This window comes from Oncorhynchus kisutch, linkage group LG14 (assembly GCF_002021735.2).
Source record: "Oncorhynchus kisutch isolate 150728-3 linkage group LG14, Okis_V2, whole genome shotgun sequence".
NCBI lineage: Eukaryota > Metazoa > Chordata > Actinopteri > Salmoniformes > Salmonidae > Oncorhynchus > Oncorhynchus kisutch.
The window spans coordinates 4,252,339-4,270,375 of NC_034187.2; the positions used below are offsets into that span (position 1 = coordinate 4,252,339).

General features: G+C 42.9%; 1 protein-coding gene across 1 annotated transcript in view; it reads right to left on the reverse strand.

Moving 5' to 3' along the window:
* The window catches only part of plekhd1 (pleckstrin homology domain containing, family D (with coiled-coil domains) member 1), a 34,619-nt gene that overhangs the window by 6,314 nt on the left and 10,268 nt on the right, over positions 1 to 18,037 (reverse strand). The window contains exons 2-9 of the mRNA XM_020475962.2: positions 17,116 to 17,209; positions 16,862 to 16,951; positions 13,426 to 13,502; positions 11,912 to 12,003; positions 11,561 to 11,708; positions 10,657 to 10,750; positions 10,375 to 10,565; positions 7,831 to 7,963 (exon numbers count right to left, since the gene is read on the reverse strand). Of these exons, the coding sequence (XP_020331551.1) occupies positions 7,831 to 7,963; positions 10,375 to 10,565; positions 10,657 to 10,750; positions 11,561 to 11,708; positions 11,912 to 12,003; positions 13,426 to 13,502; positions 16,862 to 16,951; positions 17,116 to 17,209 (919 nt within the window). The remainder of the gene's footprint in view (positions 1 to 7,830; positions 7,964 to 10,374; positions 10,566 to 10,656; positions 10,751 to 11,560; positions 11,709 to 11,911; positions 12,004 to 13,425; positions 13,503 to 16,861; positions 16,952 to 17,115; positions 17,210 to 18,037) is intronic.

Consider the following 18,037-nt stretch of genomic DNA (forward strand, 5'->3'; position numbering starts at 1 on the left):
TTTGAGACAATCGAGACATGAATTGTGTATGTGTGCCATTCAGAGGGCGAATGGTTAGTCAACTCACATTCCAGTACAACATGTGTGCCCAAACTAAACAATGCACAACTCGTCGTACCTTGACACAAATGGGCTATGGCAGCCGACGATCTTACAGGGTTCCACTTCACAAGTTCCACTTGTGTTTTCATGGCACATATTGGGCACCTGGATAAAAAGTGGACCAACGTTTGAATGCCACAGGATATCGAACCATCATCGCTAATCAGGTTCATCCCTTCATGGCAGCAGTGTATCCATCTGAGATGGATTTTTTTCAGCAGGATAAATCCCCCATGCCACAAGGTTAGGATCGTCCAGGAATGGTTCCACGAACATGACAGTGAATTCAGTTTACTGCAGTGGCCTGTCCAGACACCAGATCTCAATCCAATTGAACATCGGCGGAATGAGATGGAACGAGCTATTCGGAGTAGAGATCCACTACCAGCCAACACGGGCATCCTTGTGGAACGCATTCTACACTTCGTAGAGTCCAAATTAATTGAGGCTGTTCTGAGGGCAAAAGGGGGTGCAACTCAATATTAGGAAGGTGTCCTTGTCATGCCTTGGTCATGGTGTTTTGTGTTTTCATTATATATTTTGGTCAGGCCAGGGTGTGACATGGGTTATGTGTTGTGTTTTGTATTGGGGTTTTGTAGGATTTGGGATTGCTATGATTAGGGGTGTGTCTAGTTAGGCTTGGGCTGCCTGAGGCGGTTCTCGATCAGAGTCAGGTGATTCTTGTTGTCTCTGATGGGGAACCGTATTTAGGTAGCCTGGGTTTCGCTTTGTATTTCGTGGGTGATTGTTCCTGTCTCTGTGTAGTTTCACCAGATAGGCTGTAATTAGGTTTCACGTTCCGTTTGTTGTTTTTTGTATTCATAAGTTATTTCATGTATCGTCACTATTTCATTAAAATCATGAGTAACCACTACGCTGCATTTCGGTCCGACTCTCTTTCAACAAACGAAGAACGCCGTTACAGAATCACCCAAACACACACGGACCGAGCGGCGTGGTAACAGGCAGCGACCGCAGGAAAAGCGAAAGGAGGAATGGACATGGGAAGACGTATTGGATGGCAAAGGTTGTTACACTTGGGAGGAGATACTGGCTGGAAGAGATCGCCTCCCATGGGAACAGGTGGAAGCACTGAGGAGAGCAGAGGCAGCCGGAGATAAGAGCCGACGATACGAGGGAACACGGTTGGAAAGGAAACCCGAAAAGCAGCCCCAAAAATGTATTGGGAGGGGGGCTCAGAGGGAGAGTGGATGAGTCAGGTGTCAGACCTGAGCCAACTCTCCCTGCTAATCGTGAAGAGCAGTTGCAGTGGGAGAGGCTGCATCACTTGGAGAATTGGACATGGGAGGAGGAACTGGACGGAAAAGGACCCTGGGCTCAGCCTGGAGAATATCGCCGTCCCAAGGAAGAACTAGAGGCGGCTAAAGCGGTGAGGCGCTGGTATGAAGAGGCAGCACGGCGACGCGGATGGAAGCCTGAGAGTCGGCCCCAAAAATGTATTGGGGGGGGGGCTTACATGGAGTATGGCTATGCCAGGTAGGAGACCTGCGCAAACTCCCTGTGCTTACCGGGGGGCTAAAGAGACCGGGCAGGCACCGTGTTATGCTAGTGAGCGCACGGTGTCTCCAGTGCGGGTGCATAGCCCGGTACGGTTCATACCAGCCCTTCGTATTGGCCGGGCTAGAGTGGGCATCGAGCCAGGTAAGCTTGGGCAGGCTCGGTGCTCAAGAGCTCCAGTACGCCTGCACAGTCCGGTCTATCCAGTGCCACCTCCACACACCAGTCCTCCGGTAGCAGCTCCCCGCACCAGGCTTCCTGTGCGTGTCCTCGCTCCAGTATCACCAGTGCCAGCACCACGCATCAGGCCTACAGTGCGCCTCGCCTCTCCTGCGTTCTCCTCTCCTGCGCTACCGGAGTCTCCTGTCTGTGCAGCGCTATCAGAGCCTTCCTTCCCTCCTGCGCTGTCGGAGTCTCCCGCCTGTTCAGCGCTATCAGAGCCTTACTCCTCTACAGCGCTGCCGGAGCCTCCTGCCTGTTCGGAGCAGCCTGTGCTGTCAGTCTGCAAGGAGCTGCCAGTCTGCAAGGTGCTGCCAGCCTGCATGGAGCAATCAGAGCTGTCAGCCTGCATGGAGCAGTCAGAGCTGTCAGTCTGCATGAAGCAGCCTAAGTTGCCAGTCTGCAGGGAGCTGTCAGTATGCATGAAGCAGCCAGAGATGTCAGTCTGCAAAGAGCTGTCAGTCTGCAAGGAGCTGTCAGTCTGCAAGGAGCTGTCAGTCTGCAAGGAGCTGCCAGTCTGCAGGGTGCTGTCAGCCTGCATGGAGCAGTCAGAGCTGTCAGTCTGCAAGGAGCTGCCAGTCTGCAGGGTGCTGTCAGCCTGCATGGAGCAGTCAGAGCTGTCAGTCTGCATGAAGCAGCCAGAGCTGCCAGTCTGCAAGGAGCTGTCAGCCTGCATGGAGCAGTCAGAGCTGTCAGTCTGCATGAAGCAGCCAGAGCTGCCAGTCTGCAAGGAGCTGTCAGCCTGCATGGAGCAGTCAGAGCTGTCAGTCTGCATAGAGCAGCTAGATCCACCAGTCAGCCATGATCTTCTAGATCTGCCAGTCAACCAGATTCTTCCAGATCAGCCTGTCAACCAGATTCTTCCAGATCAGCCTGTCAACCAGAATCTTCCAGATCTGTTAGTCAGCCATGATCTTCTAGATCTGCCAGTCAACCAGATTCTTCCAGATCAGCCTGTCAACCAGAATCTTCCAGATCTGCTAGTCAACCAGAATGTTCCAGATCTGCTAGTCAACCAGAATCTTCCAGATCTGCTAGTCAACCTGAATCTTCCAGATCCGCCAGCCAGCCAGGATCTACCGGAGCCTACTACCTACCTGAGCTTCATCTCAGTACTGGGCTTCCTCTCAGTACTGGGCTTCCCCTCAGTACCGGGCTTCCCCTCAGTTCCGGGCTGCCCCTCAGTTCCGAGATGCCCCTCAGTTCCGAGATGCCCCTCAGTTCCGAGATGCCCCTCAGTCCCGAGATGCCCCTCAGTCCCGAGATGCCCCTCAGTCCCGAGATGCCCCTCAGTCCCGAGATGCCCCTCAGTCCCGAGATGCCCCTCAGTCCCGAGATGCCCCTCAGTCCCGAGATGCTCCTCAGTTCTGTGGGGTTCTGGGTGAGGACTATTAGGCCATGGTCGGCGGCGAGGGTGGATTATCCCAGGACGCGAAGGGGAGGAACTATGACATTTATGGAGTGGGGTCCACGTCCCGAGCCGGAGCCGCCACCATGGACAGACGCCCACCCGGACCCTCCTTATGGTTTTGAGGTGCGTCCGGGAGTCCGCACCTTGGGGGGTGGGGGTTTCTGTCACGCCTTGGTCATGGTGTTTTGTGTTTTCATTATAGATTTTGGTCAGGCCAGGGTGTGACATGGGTTATGTGTTGTGTTTCGTATTGGGGTTTTGTAGGATTGCTATGATTAGGGGTGTGTCTAGTTAGGCTTGGGCTGCCTGAGGCGGTTCTCGATCAGAGTCAGGTGATTCTTGTTGTCTCTGATGGGGAACCGTATTTAGGTAGCCTGGGTTTCGCTTTGTATTTCGTGGGTGATTGTTCCTGTCTCTGTGTAGTTTCACCAGATAGGCTGTAATTAGGTTTCACGTTCCGTTTGTTGTTTTTTGTATTCATAAGTTATTTCATGTATCGTCACTTTTTTCATTAAAATCATGAGTAACCACTACGCTGCATTTCGGTCCGACTCTCTTTCAACAAATGAAGAACGCCGTTACAGTCCTAAGGTTTTGTACACTCAGTTTTGGCTGTACCTACGTCAAAAAATTCTAACAATCTTATTTTCTGATGCTCCTAAATTTTATGCCGTGCTCCGAACCTTTGGAAGCACCAGTGGTAATTGAGGGAGCTTTTTTTACTTATTTAGAGCCCTGTTTGAATGCCAGAATTACTGTAGCTGTAGTCAATGTAGATAGTCAGTGTAGCTTTTGTTGAACTATTTAGTAGTCTTATGGCTTGGGGGAAGAAGCTGTTCGGGGTCCTGTTGGTCCCAGACTTGTTGCATCGGTACCGCTTGCCGTGTAGTAGCAGAGAGAACAGCCTGTGACTTGGGTGGCTGGAGTCCTTAACAATTTTTTTAGAGTCTTCCTCTGAACCGACCTGGTATATTGGTCCTGGATGGCAGGCAGCCTGGCCTCAGTGTTGTACTGGGCCATACGCACCACCCTCTGTCAAGCCTTACGGTCAGATGCAGATCAGTTGCCATACCGGGTGGTGATGCTCTCGATGGTGCAGCTGTAGAGATCCTTGAGGATCTCGGGACCCATGCCAAATATTTTCAGTCTCTCGAGGGGGAAAACTGTGTTGTCGTGCCCTCTTCACAACTGTCTTGGTGTGTTTGGACCATGATCATTTGTTGGTGATGTGGACACAAAGGAACTTGAAACTCTCGACAAGCTCCATGACAGCCCCGTCGATGTGAATGGGGACCTGTTCGGCTCTCCTTTTCCTGTAGTCTACGATCATCTCCTTTGTCTTTCTCACATTGAGGGAGAGGTTGTTGTCCTGGCACCACACTGCCGGGTCCCTGACCACCTCCCTATAGGCTGTCTCATCGTTGTCGGTAATCAGGCCTACCACTGTTGTGTCTTCAGCAAACTTAATGATGGTGTTGGAGTCATGCTTGGCCGCATAGTCATGGGTGAACAGGGAGTACAGTAGGGGACTAAGCACGCACCCCTGAGGGGTCCCAGTGTTGAGGGTCAGCGTGGCAGATGTGTTGTTACCTACCCTTACTATCTAGCAAGAACTCTCTTGGTCTTCAGCTTATCATGAGGTACTCTACCTCAGGTGAGCTTTTATCTCAAGACTTCTTTAATATTAGACATAGCACATCATGTTTTTGACAAATGGACACACCCCCTCCCACCCCTCGTCTTACCAGACGTAGCTGCTCTGTCCTGCTGATGCACAGAAAACCCAGCCAGCTCTATTTTATCCGTGTCGTCGTTCAGCCACGACTTGGTGAAACATAATATATTACAGTTTTTAACGTCCCGTTGGTAGGATAGTCTTGACCATAGATCATCCAGTTTATTCTCCAGTGATTTGCTAATAGAACTGATGGTAGTGGTGATTTAATCACTCACCTATGTCCAGATGCTCTTTCCGGTCATAAGAGATGGTAGCAGCAGCTTTATGTACAAAATAAGTTACAAACAAAAAAGTAGTGCACTAATATAGGGAATAGGGTGTCATAGCTCTGGCCAAAAGTAGTGCACTATATAGGGAATAGGTTGCCATAGCTCTGGCCAAAGGGTGCCATAGCTCTGGCCAAAAGTAGTGCACTATATAGGGAATAGGGTGCCATAGCTCTGGCCAAAAGTAGTGCACTATATAGGGAATAGGGTGCCATAGCTCTGGCCAAAGGGTGCCATAGCTCTGGCCAAAAGTAGTGCACTATATAGGGAATAGGCTGCCATAGCTCTGGCCAAAAGTAGTGCACTATATGGGAGAGTCTCATTGATTGTGTCGGAGTGTTTGTATCGACAGAAATCCCTCAATAGAGAACTGTGATCAATCAAGAAAACCTACTCCTGGCTCGTTTATTCCACCTTTCCTCTTTAGAGTAACACCAAATTACTTGGTCTGCTCACAATAGGGAATAGGATGCCTTGGGGCTCTAGCCAAAATGTGTATGCTAGTGTGTGAGGCTCAGGTCAAAAGTAGTGTACATTTTAGGGCAGGGCTCTCCAACCCTGTTCCTGTACCCTATTGCAGATTAATCGCTCCAACCCCGGCCATCACATGGCTGCTCAGTGAAATTACCTGTCCTGATTTGTCATAGACGCTTGCTTAAAATCTTTAATGAGTAAACCTTCCTTCATGTGTTGGACTCTGTAAAATGGTATATAATCAGCTTGATCCCCTCTGTCGAAGACGCTTGGACCTTCTTTAAAAAAAATATTTTCAGTGGTATTGTTAACGAACACGCCTCTATGGTAATCGCTCCTCTTTTACCCCAGCTGCCAAACTAACACTGATTCAGATGACCATCCTACCCACGCTAGATTACGGAGACATAATTTATAGATTGGCAGGTAAGGGTGGTCTCGAGTGGCTAGATGTTCTTTACCCTTCGGCCACCAGATGTGTCACCAATGCTCCTTATAGGACCCATCACTGCACTCTATACTCCTCTGTAAACTGGTCATCTCTGTATACACGTCGTAAGACACACTGGTTGATGCTTATTTATAAAACCCTCTTAGGCCTCACTCCCCCCTATCTGAGATATCTACTGCAGCCCTTATCCTCCACATACAACACCCGTTCTGCCAGTCACATTCTGTTAAAGGTCCCCAAAGCACACACATCCCTGGGTCGCTCCTCTTTTCAGTTCGCTGCAGCTAGCGACTGGAACGAGCTGCAACAAACAGTCAAACTGGACAGTTTTATCTCAATCTCTCATTTAAAGACTTAGTCATGGACACTCTTACTGACAGTTGTGGCTGCTTTGTGTGATGTATTATTGTTTCTACCTTCACCTGTGTGCTGTTGACTGTGCCAAATAATGTTTCTACCATGTGTTGCCAATAATGTTTGTACCATGTTGTTGATATGTTGTGTTGCTACTATGCTGTGTTGTCATGTGTTGTCGTCTTAGGTCTCTTTATGTAGTGTTGTGTTGTCTCTCTTGTTGTGATGTGTGTTTTGTCCTACATTTATATTGTATTGATTTATTTTAATCCCAGCCCCCGTAGGCGGCCTTTTGATAGGCCGTCATTGTAAATAAGGATTTGTTCTAATTAGCCTCTACTGACTCCCCATCCCGCATGCGGGAGCGTAATCATCGCCTGACACTAATTAGCATAACGCAATGGACATAAATATCCCTATAAAATATTCCTATTCATGAATATCAAATGAAATATATTGAGACACAGCTTAGCCTTTTGTTAATCACCCCGTCATCTCAGATTTTCAAAATATGCTTTACAGTCAAAGCTAGACAAGCATTTGTGTAAGTTTATCGATAGCTAGAAGCAGGTAACTTGGTCACGGAAATCAGAAAAGCAATCCAATTAAATCGTTTACCTTTGATGAGCTTCGGATGTTTTCACTCACGAGACTCCCAGTTAGATAGCAAATGTTCCTTTTTTCCAAAAATATTATTTTTGTAGGCGAAATAGCTCCGTTTGTTCTTCACGTTTGGCTGATAAATCGGCCGGATATTGCAGTCACGAAAACGGCGAAAAATATTCCAAATTAGCTACATAATATCAACAGAAACATGGCAAACGTTGTTTATAATCAATCCTCAAGGTGTTTTTCAAATATTTATTCGATAATATATCCATCGGGACAATTCGTTTTTCAGTAGGACCGATTGGAGTAATGGCTACCTCTGTATTTTACACGAGAATCTCTCTGGGGGCATCAGGTGACCACTTGCGCAATGTAGCCGCTTACGGCTATTATTCAATATAAATGCGTAAAACTACGACACAATGCTGTAGACACCTTGGGGAATACGTAGAAAGCGTAATCTGGTTGATAGCACATTCACAGCTCAATAGGGAATCATTGGAACGCAGCGCTTTCAAAATATGGGGCACTTCCGGAGTGGATTTTTCTCAGGCTTTCGCCTGCAACATCAGTTCTGTTATACTCACAGACAATATCTTTACAGTTTTGGAAACGTTAGAGTAGCTCTGGTTAAAAGTAGTGCACTATGTAGGGAATAGGGTGCCATTGGAGAGGCAGTGTGGTTTACCTTGAGTTCCACCTCAGTTTGCTTCTTGTCCACAGTGAGCTGTGTGAGGGACTGCTGTAGAGTCCTGGACTGACAGGAGTAGAACTCTCTTTCCTGTTGCAGAACTGTGGCACGCTGCTCATTCTCCGTTTGCCTGCAGGGGGAGCCAGAGAACACAGACAGTCATGTTAAACTGTGTTACGCTGCTCATTCTCCGTTAGCCTGCAGGGGGAGCCAGAGAACACACAGTCCTGTGCACCCTCGACTTGCACGCACACACATAGTCTGTCAGAGGAGAGGTACAAAACACACACACACACACAGTAACATACAGCTAGAGCGTGCACACACACACACACACACACACACACACATTGCCAGACACACAGTTCGAGGAAAGGTACTGTGCATACTAACACAATCCTGCAGTCCAATCCCCATCCACAGCAGGTCAATACTAGGCTAAGTGTTTAAAAGCCTTCAGCCCTGGGCATTTATATCACTTACCTCTTACCCAACCTCTTACCCAACCTCTTACCTAATGAAGGAATTTGGTAGGATAATGTATCACAAGGGGATGTTAATATCAGACACAAGCACAAGCAATGATCTGTTATAGGACAGAAGAAAGTCGTTCTGTAGGTCCAAATTTCCAGGGAATTCCCTGTGGGAAATTACAGAGGGCCTTGTTGCAGAGCTCTGCATTGGGGACACTTGATTGAGAGACACCCTCATTAGGCTTCACCATGGGGCTCTTCAATGTGACTCCGCCTTGAGAGACCCACAGTAGGCCTCACTGTGGAGCTCTGCAGTGGGGCCCGCCATTGACAGATACACTGCATTTTTTTTATACAACACTGTCATGTCTTTGGCATCATTAAACTGAAGATTAATCTTTATCAAAAATTCTCTGTAATTATTATTACGTGATTAAACTACTTAATCATGTAACTGTAATTAACTAGGAAGTCGGGGAACCAAGGAAAATATTCAGATTACAAAGTTAGAATTCTCCTAATATAACTTTCAGATATTTTAATATCTGATAACTTAGTCTTCTGATTAATTAATTATTCTTTACCTCACGTTAGTCTCATTCCAAACATTGTAAATTGTTGGTTATCTGCACGAACCCAGTCTTCACTATGAGTCATCCATTCATCAATTGTCTTACATAATTTATTTATTAACTAACTAAATCGTCACAGAAAGGCATAAACAAACAGTAGATGGTTACAAGGAAATGAAAGCGGATGTGCCCTAGTGGGTTAAACCGGCATCGCGGCTTGATGTACAAAAGGGAAGTGGTGGTCGACTGAGATAAGACGACACACAGTTGATAATTATAACAATTGAAATGCTAATCCTTTGCACATGAACGCTCACTCATTCGGGAACCATTGCAATCAATAAATATATTTACACTCAGTGTGTTGTCGGGATCGCTGTTGAAAAGTTTATTTCTGTCGGAGAGTTTGTCCGCCCTCTCTCTCTCTCTCTGCCGTGGTTAGAATGGATAGTTCAGAGTAACATTCATTCATGTTGTTATAGAATAGATGTTTCGGCGGTTGTCGGCCTTCACATTCAATGATACCAAATTCCTAGCTGCAGACTAGTAATTAATATCAAAGACTTGTTCTTATTCTGTCGGTATCAATAGTCTAAGAGTTTAACCACGTGGGATGGTTAAAAGATTCAGCAATCTACTCAAACCTTATTTCCCTCTGTGATAGAGGTACTGGTTTGTTCTCAACCCTTAGCCCTCTAGTAATGGAGGTAAGCTGGTCTGAAATGGAAAAACCCAGGGTTTTCTTCGGAACATAGAAAGGGGCTGTTATACAACAATTAGATGTAAGCCTCATAACTGAGAATGTTGTTTAAACAGGATTATGGTAATGTTGCTGTATTGTCCCTCATAGGTTTCACAAAAATGTACCAAACGGACCAGTTTGTAGCTCGTTACTTCACCGATCTTTTATACATTCTCCAGAACATAAATATTCTTCGGACCACTAGTTCTGTGAGGTGGAAGAAATTCCTTTGTTCTCTCTATGAAAAATTACTCTCTCTCTATACTGTCTGGCCATGAGGAAGATTCTCCTCTAGAAATGTACAACCTCTCTGACAGAGCCTGGTGTAAGGAGTATAGAGAGGGAGATGGTGCTCACTGTACCCAAAGAGGGCAACGTCATGACAACACTCATGCCCTCTGGTCAACACCAGTTTCCCATCACATCCTGATCCCAGTCACTGGTGCTTGTCGTTGGTTTGTCTGTTGAGGAATCAATGCACATTTCCACTTTAATGGTTTTTCTCACCTTCATTAAACTCTTAGGCAGCCACAGGGTAGTCAGCTGTGATCAGACACAGGCAGGCTAACTTTCTGAAGGCGGACCAGCCGGCCCGGTCACATTCAGGATGAATCTGAGGTCAGATCCTCTCTAATCTCTCGGCTGCTTCATGTGTCTTTTATATGGTAGCATACGTTTTTTGTTTTTTTACAAACTTCTGAACTTATCACACAAGACTGGACAAAAATAAGATCCATGTTCCTGGTCCTCTCACCTCTCCTCAGCCTGCTCCTTCTCTCTCTGCAGTTCCCTCATCTGCTCTTCAATGTGTCTCAGCTCCGATCGCAGTCCCGTGTCACCAGGCTGCACCTCCTGCTCCTCGTCCTTCTCTGGATGCTCAGCCCCCTGCTCAAGCTCCTTCTCCCTCAACAACTCCAGGGTTCGCTGCTTCTCATGGGACAGCTCCTGGAGGACCAGATCATGGATGTAATGAAGGTGTGTGTGTACCTGAGTGTGTGTGTGTGTGTGTGTTTCTCCTCAAATTAATTTGAAATACCTCAATAGATTTCTGAAGAAGTGTTGTTAAACTGTTCAGCGCCTCTTTTTCAGACTCCACACCTTTCAGAGACTGTGCTGTGCCGTCCAAGTCCCTGTCAACAACACGGTACACCACACAGTGTAATAGCAACACTCTCCACACTGAGAGCAGCATCAAACCCACAACAGATGGACCTGAGGATCAGAGTCTTAAGGCTAAGTTAAAGCAGTGGATAAAGACGGAGATACGAGCTACATTCCTTATATTAAATGCTCGTTAAAAGTATTACATGCATCTTTCTTTCTCATATGTGGGGATTACTGTATTTTATTATTACTGTATATTATTATTACTGTATATTATTATTACTGTATATTATTATTACTGTATATTACTATTACTGTATATTACTATTACTGTATATTATTATTACTGTATATTATTATTACTGTATATTATTATTACTGTATATTACTATTACTGTATATTACTATTACTGTATATTATTATTACTGTATATTATTATTACTGTATATTATCTATTACTGTATATTATTTATTACTGTATATTATCTATTACTGTATATGATCTATTACTGTATATTATCTATTACTGTATATTATTTATTACTGTATATTATCTATTACTGTATATTATCTATTACTGTATATTATCTATTACTGTATATTATCTATTACTGTATATTATTTATTACTGTATATTATCTATTACTGTATATTATCTATTACTGTATATTATTTATTACTGTATATTATCTATTACTGTATATTATTTATTACTGTATATTATCTATTACTGTATATTATTTATTACTGTATATTATCTATTACTGTATATTATGTATTGCTGTATTTATTATTGTAAATATCCCAGTTTGTGTTCTCCATAGCTCTCTCTTACAGTTTGATCTGATCCTGCTCTGCTCTAAGCTCCGTCACCAGCTCCTCAAACTTCTGCTTCTCCTCCTCCAGAACCAGGTTCAGACGTTCCAGATGCTCCTTCTGTTCTCGCTGTAGGCTCAGTTCTTCTGTCTCCTCCATCAGCTTATCTGGGGTGACAAAACAGCCTGATCACTTGTTGTATATGGCCATTGTCTCCATGTGGGACTGTAAGCATCAAAACTAAAGAACAAAATTACTTTCAGCCCCTCGGACCTGCCACCCTGACCCATACCTGCCCATGTCCCCTCTCACCCATTCCCTCCTCTCTCCCCTGAACCAGGCCTTATGCCTCCACAGTCCCTCTTCTTACCCAGGTACTCTTGCTTCTCCTTGGCCAGCTGCAGTCCCTGGGCTTCCAAGCTCTCTATCATGGCTTCTCCCAGTTGGGCGTTCTTCCAGGTGCTGGAGGTTTTAGACACTAGGTGTTTAACAGCTTTAACACAGCATGTGGCCATATAGGTTTTATACAGCATGATCACCACCAGTACCACACAACAGTAGGTCACATATTCCACTATACAATTGCAGACCTGTGCAGCTCCTCCATACATGTCTGAAGAGACTAAAGTCCCCCCTCTAAGGTGGACCCTTTACTTAGAGTTAGACTTATAGACTTAACCCCTGCTGCCCCTGATAAGAGTTAGTGGGGTCAGTTGGATTTAAAGAGGCAGTGTGGTCAGTTGGATTTAAAGAGGCAGTGTGGTCAGTTGGATTTAAAGAGGCAGTGTGGTCAGATGGATTTAAAGAGGCAGTGTGGTCAGTTGGATTTAAAGAGGCAGTGTGGTCAGTTGGATTTAAAGAGGCAGTGTGGTCAGTTGGATTTAAAGAGGCAGTGTGGTCAGTTGGATTTAAAGAGGCAGTGTGGTCAGTTGGATTTAAAGAGGCAGGTGGTCAGTTGGATTTAAAGAGGCAGTGTGGTCCGTTGGATTTAAAGAGGCAGTGTGGTCAGTTGGATTTAAAGAGGCAGTGTGGTCAGTTGGATTTAAAGATGCAGTGTGGTCAGTTGGATTTAAAGAGGCAGTGTGGTCAGTTGGATTTAAAGAGGCAGGTGGTCAGTTGGATTTAAAGAGGCAGTGTGGTCAGTTGGATTTAATTGCCAAGAATAGACTGACGAGTTTCAGAAGAAAGTCCTTTGTTTCTAGCCATTTTGAGCCTGTAATCGAACCCACAAATGCTGATGCTCCAGACACTCAACTAGTCTAAAGAAGGTCAGTTTTATTGCTTCTTTAAATCAGGACAACAGTTTTCAGCTGTGCTAACATAATTGCAAATGGGTTTTCTAATGATCAATTAGCCTTTCAAAATGATAAACTTGGATTAGCTAACACAACGTGCCATTGGAACACAGGAGTGATGGCTTCTGATAATGGGCCTCTGTACGCCTATGTAGATATTCCATAAAAAATTCTGCCATTTCCAGCTACAATAGTCATTTACTACATTAACAATCTCTTCACTGTATTTCTGATCAATTTGATGTTATTTGTTTACAGTTGCAGTTTGTACAGCTAGATTTAAAGAGGCAGTGTGTAGTTTCAGTTTGTTGACGGTTACATTTAAAAAGGCAGTTTGAACAGCTAGATTTAAAGAGGCAGTGTGTAGTTTCAGTTTGTTTACGGTTACATTTAAAAAGGCAGTTTGAACAGCTAGATTTAAAGAGGCAGTGTGTAGTTTCAGTTTGTTGACGGTTACATTTAAAAAGGCAGTTTGAACAGCTAGATTTAAAGAGGCAGTGTGTAGTTTCAGTTTGTTTACGGTTACATTTAAAAAGGCAGTTTGAACAGTTAGATTTAAAGAGGCTTTATGTGGTAAATAGTGACTCACACTCTGCCAGACTCCTGCAGCATGTCCAGCCACTGGTTTTGTTCTGCCTCATTCTCTGCAGCCAGGACAATGTTACCCTGAGGGAGTAATAGAGCATCATCACATGATAATATACAATAGCATACATTATCATCACATGATAATATACAATAGCATACATTATCATCACATGATAATATACAGTAGCATACATTATCATCACTAGATATTATACAGTAGCATACACTATCATCACATGATCATATACAGTAGCATACATTATCATCACATGATAATATACAGTAGCATACATTATCAACACTAGATATTATACAGTAGCATACACTATCATCACATGATCATATACAGTAGCATACATTATCATCACAAGATAATATACAATAGTATATATTATCATCACATGATAATATACAGTAGCATACACTATCACATGATAATATACAGTAGCATACATTATCATCACTAGATAATATACAGTAGCATACATTATCTTCACATCATGCATATATCCCGTGTGGCTCAGTTGGGCATGACACTTACAATGCCAGGGTTGTTGGTTCGATTCCCACAGGGGACCAGTACGAACAACAACAAAACAGTATGAAAACATATGCACTGAATAAGAGTCTGCTAAATTACAAAGAAATGTAATTTAAAAAAAGATCACATCACAAACAGTAGCGTGATTATCACATGAGATATACAGTAGCATGCATTATCACATGATATACAGTAGCATACATTATCACCTGAGATATACAGCAGCATGCATTATCACATGTGATATACCGTAGCACACATTATCACATGAGATACACTGTGGCATGCATTATCACATGGTATACAGTAATACACATTATCACATGAGATATACAGTAGCATGCATTATCATATCAGATATACGATAGCATACATTATCACATGAGATATACAGTAGCACGCATTATCACATGAGATACAGTAGTGTGCATTATTACATGAGATATACGGTAGTGTGCATTATCACATGAGATATACAGTAGCATGCATTATCGCATGGTACAGTAGCACGCATTATCACATGAGATATATGATAACATACATTATCACATGAGATATACAGTAGCATGCATTGTTACATGAGAAATACAGTACTATGCATTATCACATGAGATATACAGTAGCACACATTATCACATGAGATATACAGTGACGTGCATTATCACATGAGATATGCCATAGTGTGCATTATCACGTGAAATATACAGCAGTGTGCATTACCACATGAGATATACAGTGGTGTGCATTATCACATGAGATATAGTTGTGTGCATTATCACATGATATATACAGTGGTGTGCATTATCACATGAGATATGCCGTAGTGTGCATTATCACATGTGATATACAGTAGTGTGCATTATCACATGAGATATACAGTGGCATGCATTATCACATGAGATATGCAGTGGTGTGCATTATCACATGAAATATACAGTGGTGTGCATTATCACATGGGATATACAGTGGTGTGCATTATCACATGATATATAGTTGCGTGCATTATCACATGCTACATACAGTAGTGTGCATTATCACATGAGATATGCCGTAGTGTGCATTATCACATGAGATATACAGTGGCGTGCATTATCACATGAGATATGCAGTAGTGTGCATTATCATATGAAATATACAGCGGTGTGCATTATCACATGAGATATACAGTGGTGTGCATTACCGCATGAGATATAGAGGCGTGCATTATCACATGATGTATACAGTTGTGTGCATTATCACATGAGATATGCCGTAGTGTGCATTATCACATGAGATATACAGTGGCGTGCATTATCACATGAGATATGCAGTAGTGTGCATTATCACTTGAAATATACAGCGGTGTGCATTATCACATGAGATATACAGTGGTGTGCATTATCACATGAGATATACAGTAGCATGCATTATCACATGAGATATACAGTAGCATGCATTATCACATGAGATATACAGTGGCGTGCATTATCACATGAGATATACAGTAGTGTGCATTATCACATGAGATATACAGTAGCGTGCATTATCACATGAGATATACAGTAGCATGCATTATCGCATGCGATATGCAGTAGTGTGCATTATCATATGAGATATACAGTAGCGTGCATTATCACATGAGATATGCAGTAGCATGCATTATCACATGAGATATACAGTAGTGTGCATTATCACATGAGATATACAGTAGCATGCATTATCACATGAGATATACAGTAGCGTGCATTATCACATGAGATATGCAGTAGTGTGCATTATCACATGAGATATACAGTAGTGTGCATTATCACATGAGATATACAGCAGCATGCATTATCACATGAGATATACAGTAGCATGCATTATCACATGAGATATACAGTGGCATGCATTATCACATGAGATATACAGTAGCGTGCATTATCACATGAGATATACAGTAGCGTGCATTATCACATGAGATATGCAGTAGTGTGCATTATCACATGAGATATACAGTAGCATGCATTATCACATGAGATATGCAGTAGTGTGCATTATCACATGAGATATACAGTGGCATGCATTATCACATGAGATATACAGTAGCGTGCATTATCACATGAGATATACAATAGCATGCATTATCACATGAGATATGCCGTAGCATGCATTATCACATGAGATATACAGTAGCATGCATTATCACATGAGATATGCAGTAGTGTGCATTATCACGTGAGATATACAGTAGCATGCATTATCACATGAGATATGCAGTAGTGTGCATTATCACATGAGATATACAGTAGCGTGCATTATCACATGAGATATGCAGTAGCATGCATTATCACATGAGATATACAGTAGTGTGCATTATCACATGAGATATACAGTAGTGTGCATTATCATATGAGATATACAGTAGCATGCATTATCACATGAGATATACAGTAGCATGCATTATCACATGAGATATACAGTAGCATGCATTATCACATGAGATATACAGTGGCGTGCATTATCACATGAGATATGTCGTAGTGTGCATTATCACATGAGATATACAGTAGCATGCATTATCACATGAGATATACAGTAGCATGCATTATCACATGAGATATACAGTAGCATGCATTATCACATGAGATATACAGTAGTGTGCATTATCACATGAGATATACAGTAGCATGCATTATCACATGAGATATACAGTAGCATGCATTATCACATGAGATATACAGTACCGTGCATTATCACATGAGATATACAGTAGTGTGCATTATCACATGAGATATACAGTAGCATGCATTATCACATGAGATATACAGTAGCATGCATTATCACATGAGATATACAGTAACTGCCTGATAAATACAGAGATGCAGATTTCAAGTATCTATTATTAAAACGTTTATATTATTGTCTAAGTGCTTACAGTGAAGTCGTCATGATTTATAACCATGGCGAATGGCATGCCCTGGTCTTCCTTTGGATCCACAACACAGCCTCCTAAGGGGATCACCCCCTGGGACAGACAGGATGAATACAACATAATGCATCAACTTCTCATAGTTGTTGTATATATATATATATATACACACACACACGTCATCATACATATGAGATATAATGTGAGAATATTGCAGACCTTTTGAGGTTAACACATGCACCATGTTGAGTAAAGCTCACCTTGGGGTGGATGTTAAAGTGTTTGTTGGTCTCAAAGCTTCTCTTCTCATTCTCCGCATAGTAGAGCAGGAAACTGTCTTTGATGATGAAGAATCTAGGAGGATGGAGAAAGTGTCATTAGTTGGAGGAGAATGAGCTACGGCAACACTGGGCTAAAAAAAAGAGACAGACAAACAGACAGGCAAGCAGAGGCCCATAGACTGCATCCTGACTGGATCATTCTGGATAACTATGTACTGTAGGTACAAAAAACAACCAGGCAAGCACCAGCCTAGATAACCCACGCCACCAAGTCATACCAGCAGAGTCTGACAGAGGTTTACTAGCTAACCCGCAACACCAAGTCATACTAGCAGAGTCTGACCGAGGTTTACTAGATAACACACAACATCAAGTCATACTAGCAGAGTCTGACAGAAGTTTACTAGATAACCCACAACATCAAGTCATACTAGCAGAGTCTGACAGAGGTTTACTAGCTAACCCACAACACCAAGTCATACTAGCAGAGTCTGACCGAGGTTTAACTATGTCGTGTCTTTACGATCATTAACTGAAGACTTATAGTTTTTATCAAAGATTCTCTGTAATTAGCATTTCGTGATGAACTAATCAGGCAAATGTAATTAACTAGGAAGTCGGGGCACCAAGGAAAATATTCAGATTACAAAGTTATAATTTTCCTAATACAACTTTTCAGATATTTTAATATCTGATCAATTAGTCTTCTGATTAATGACTTACTCTTTATTTTACCTCACTTTAGTCTCATTCCAAATGTTGTAAATTGTTGGTTATCTGCACGAACCCAGTCTTCACTATGAGTCATCCATACATCAATTGTCTTAAATAATTTATTTACTAACTAAGTAATTCACAGAAATGCATAAACAAACAGTAGATTGTTACAAGGAAATGATAA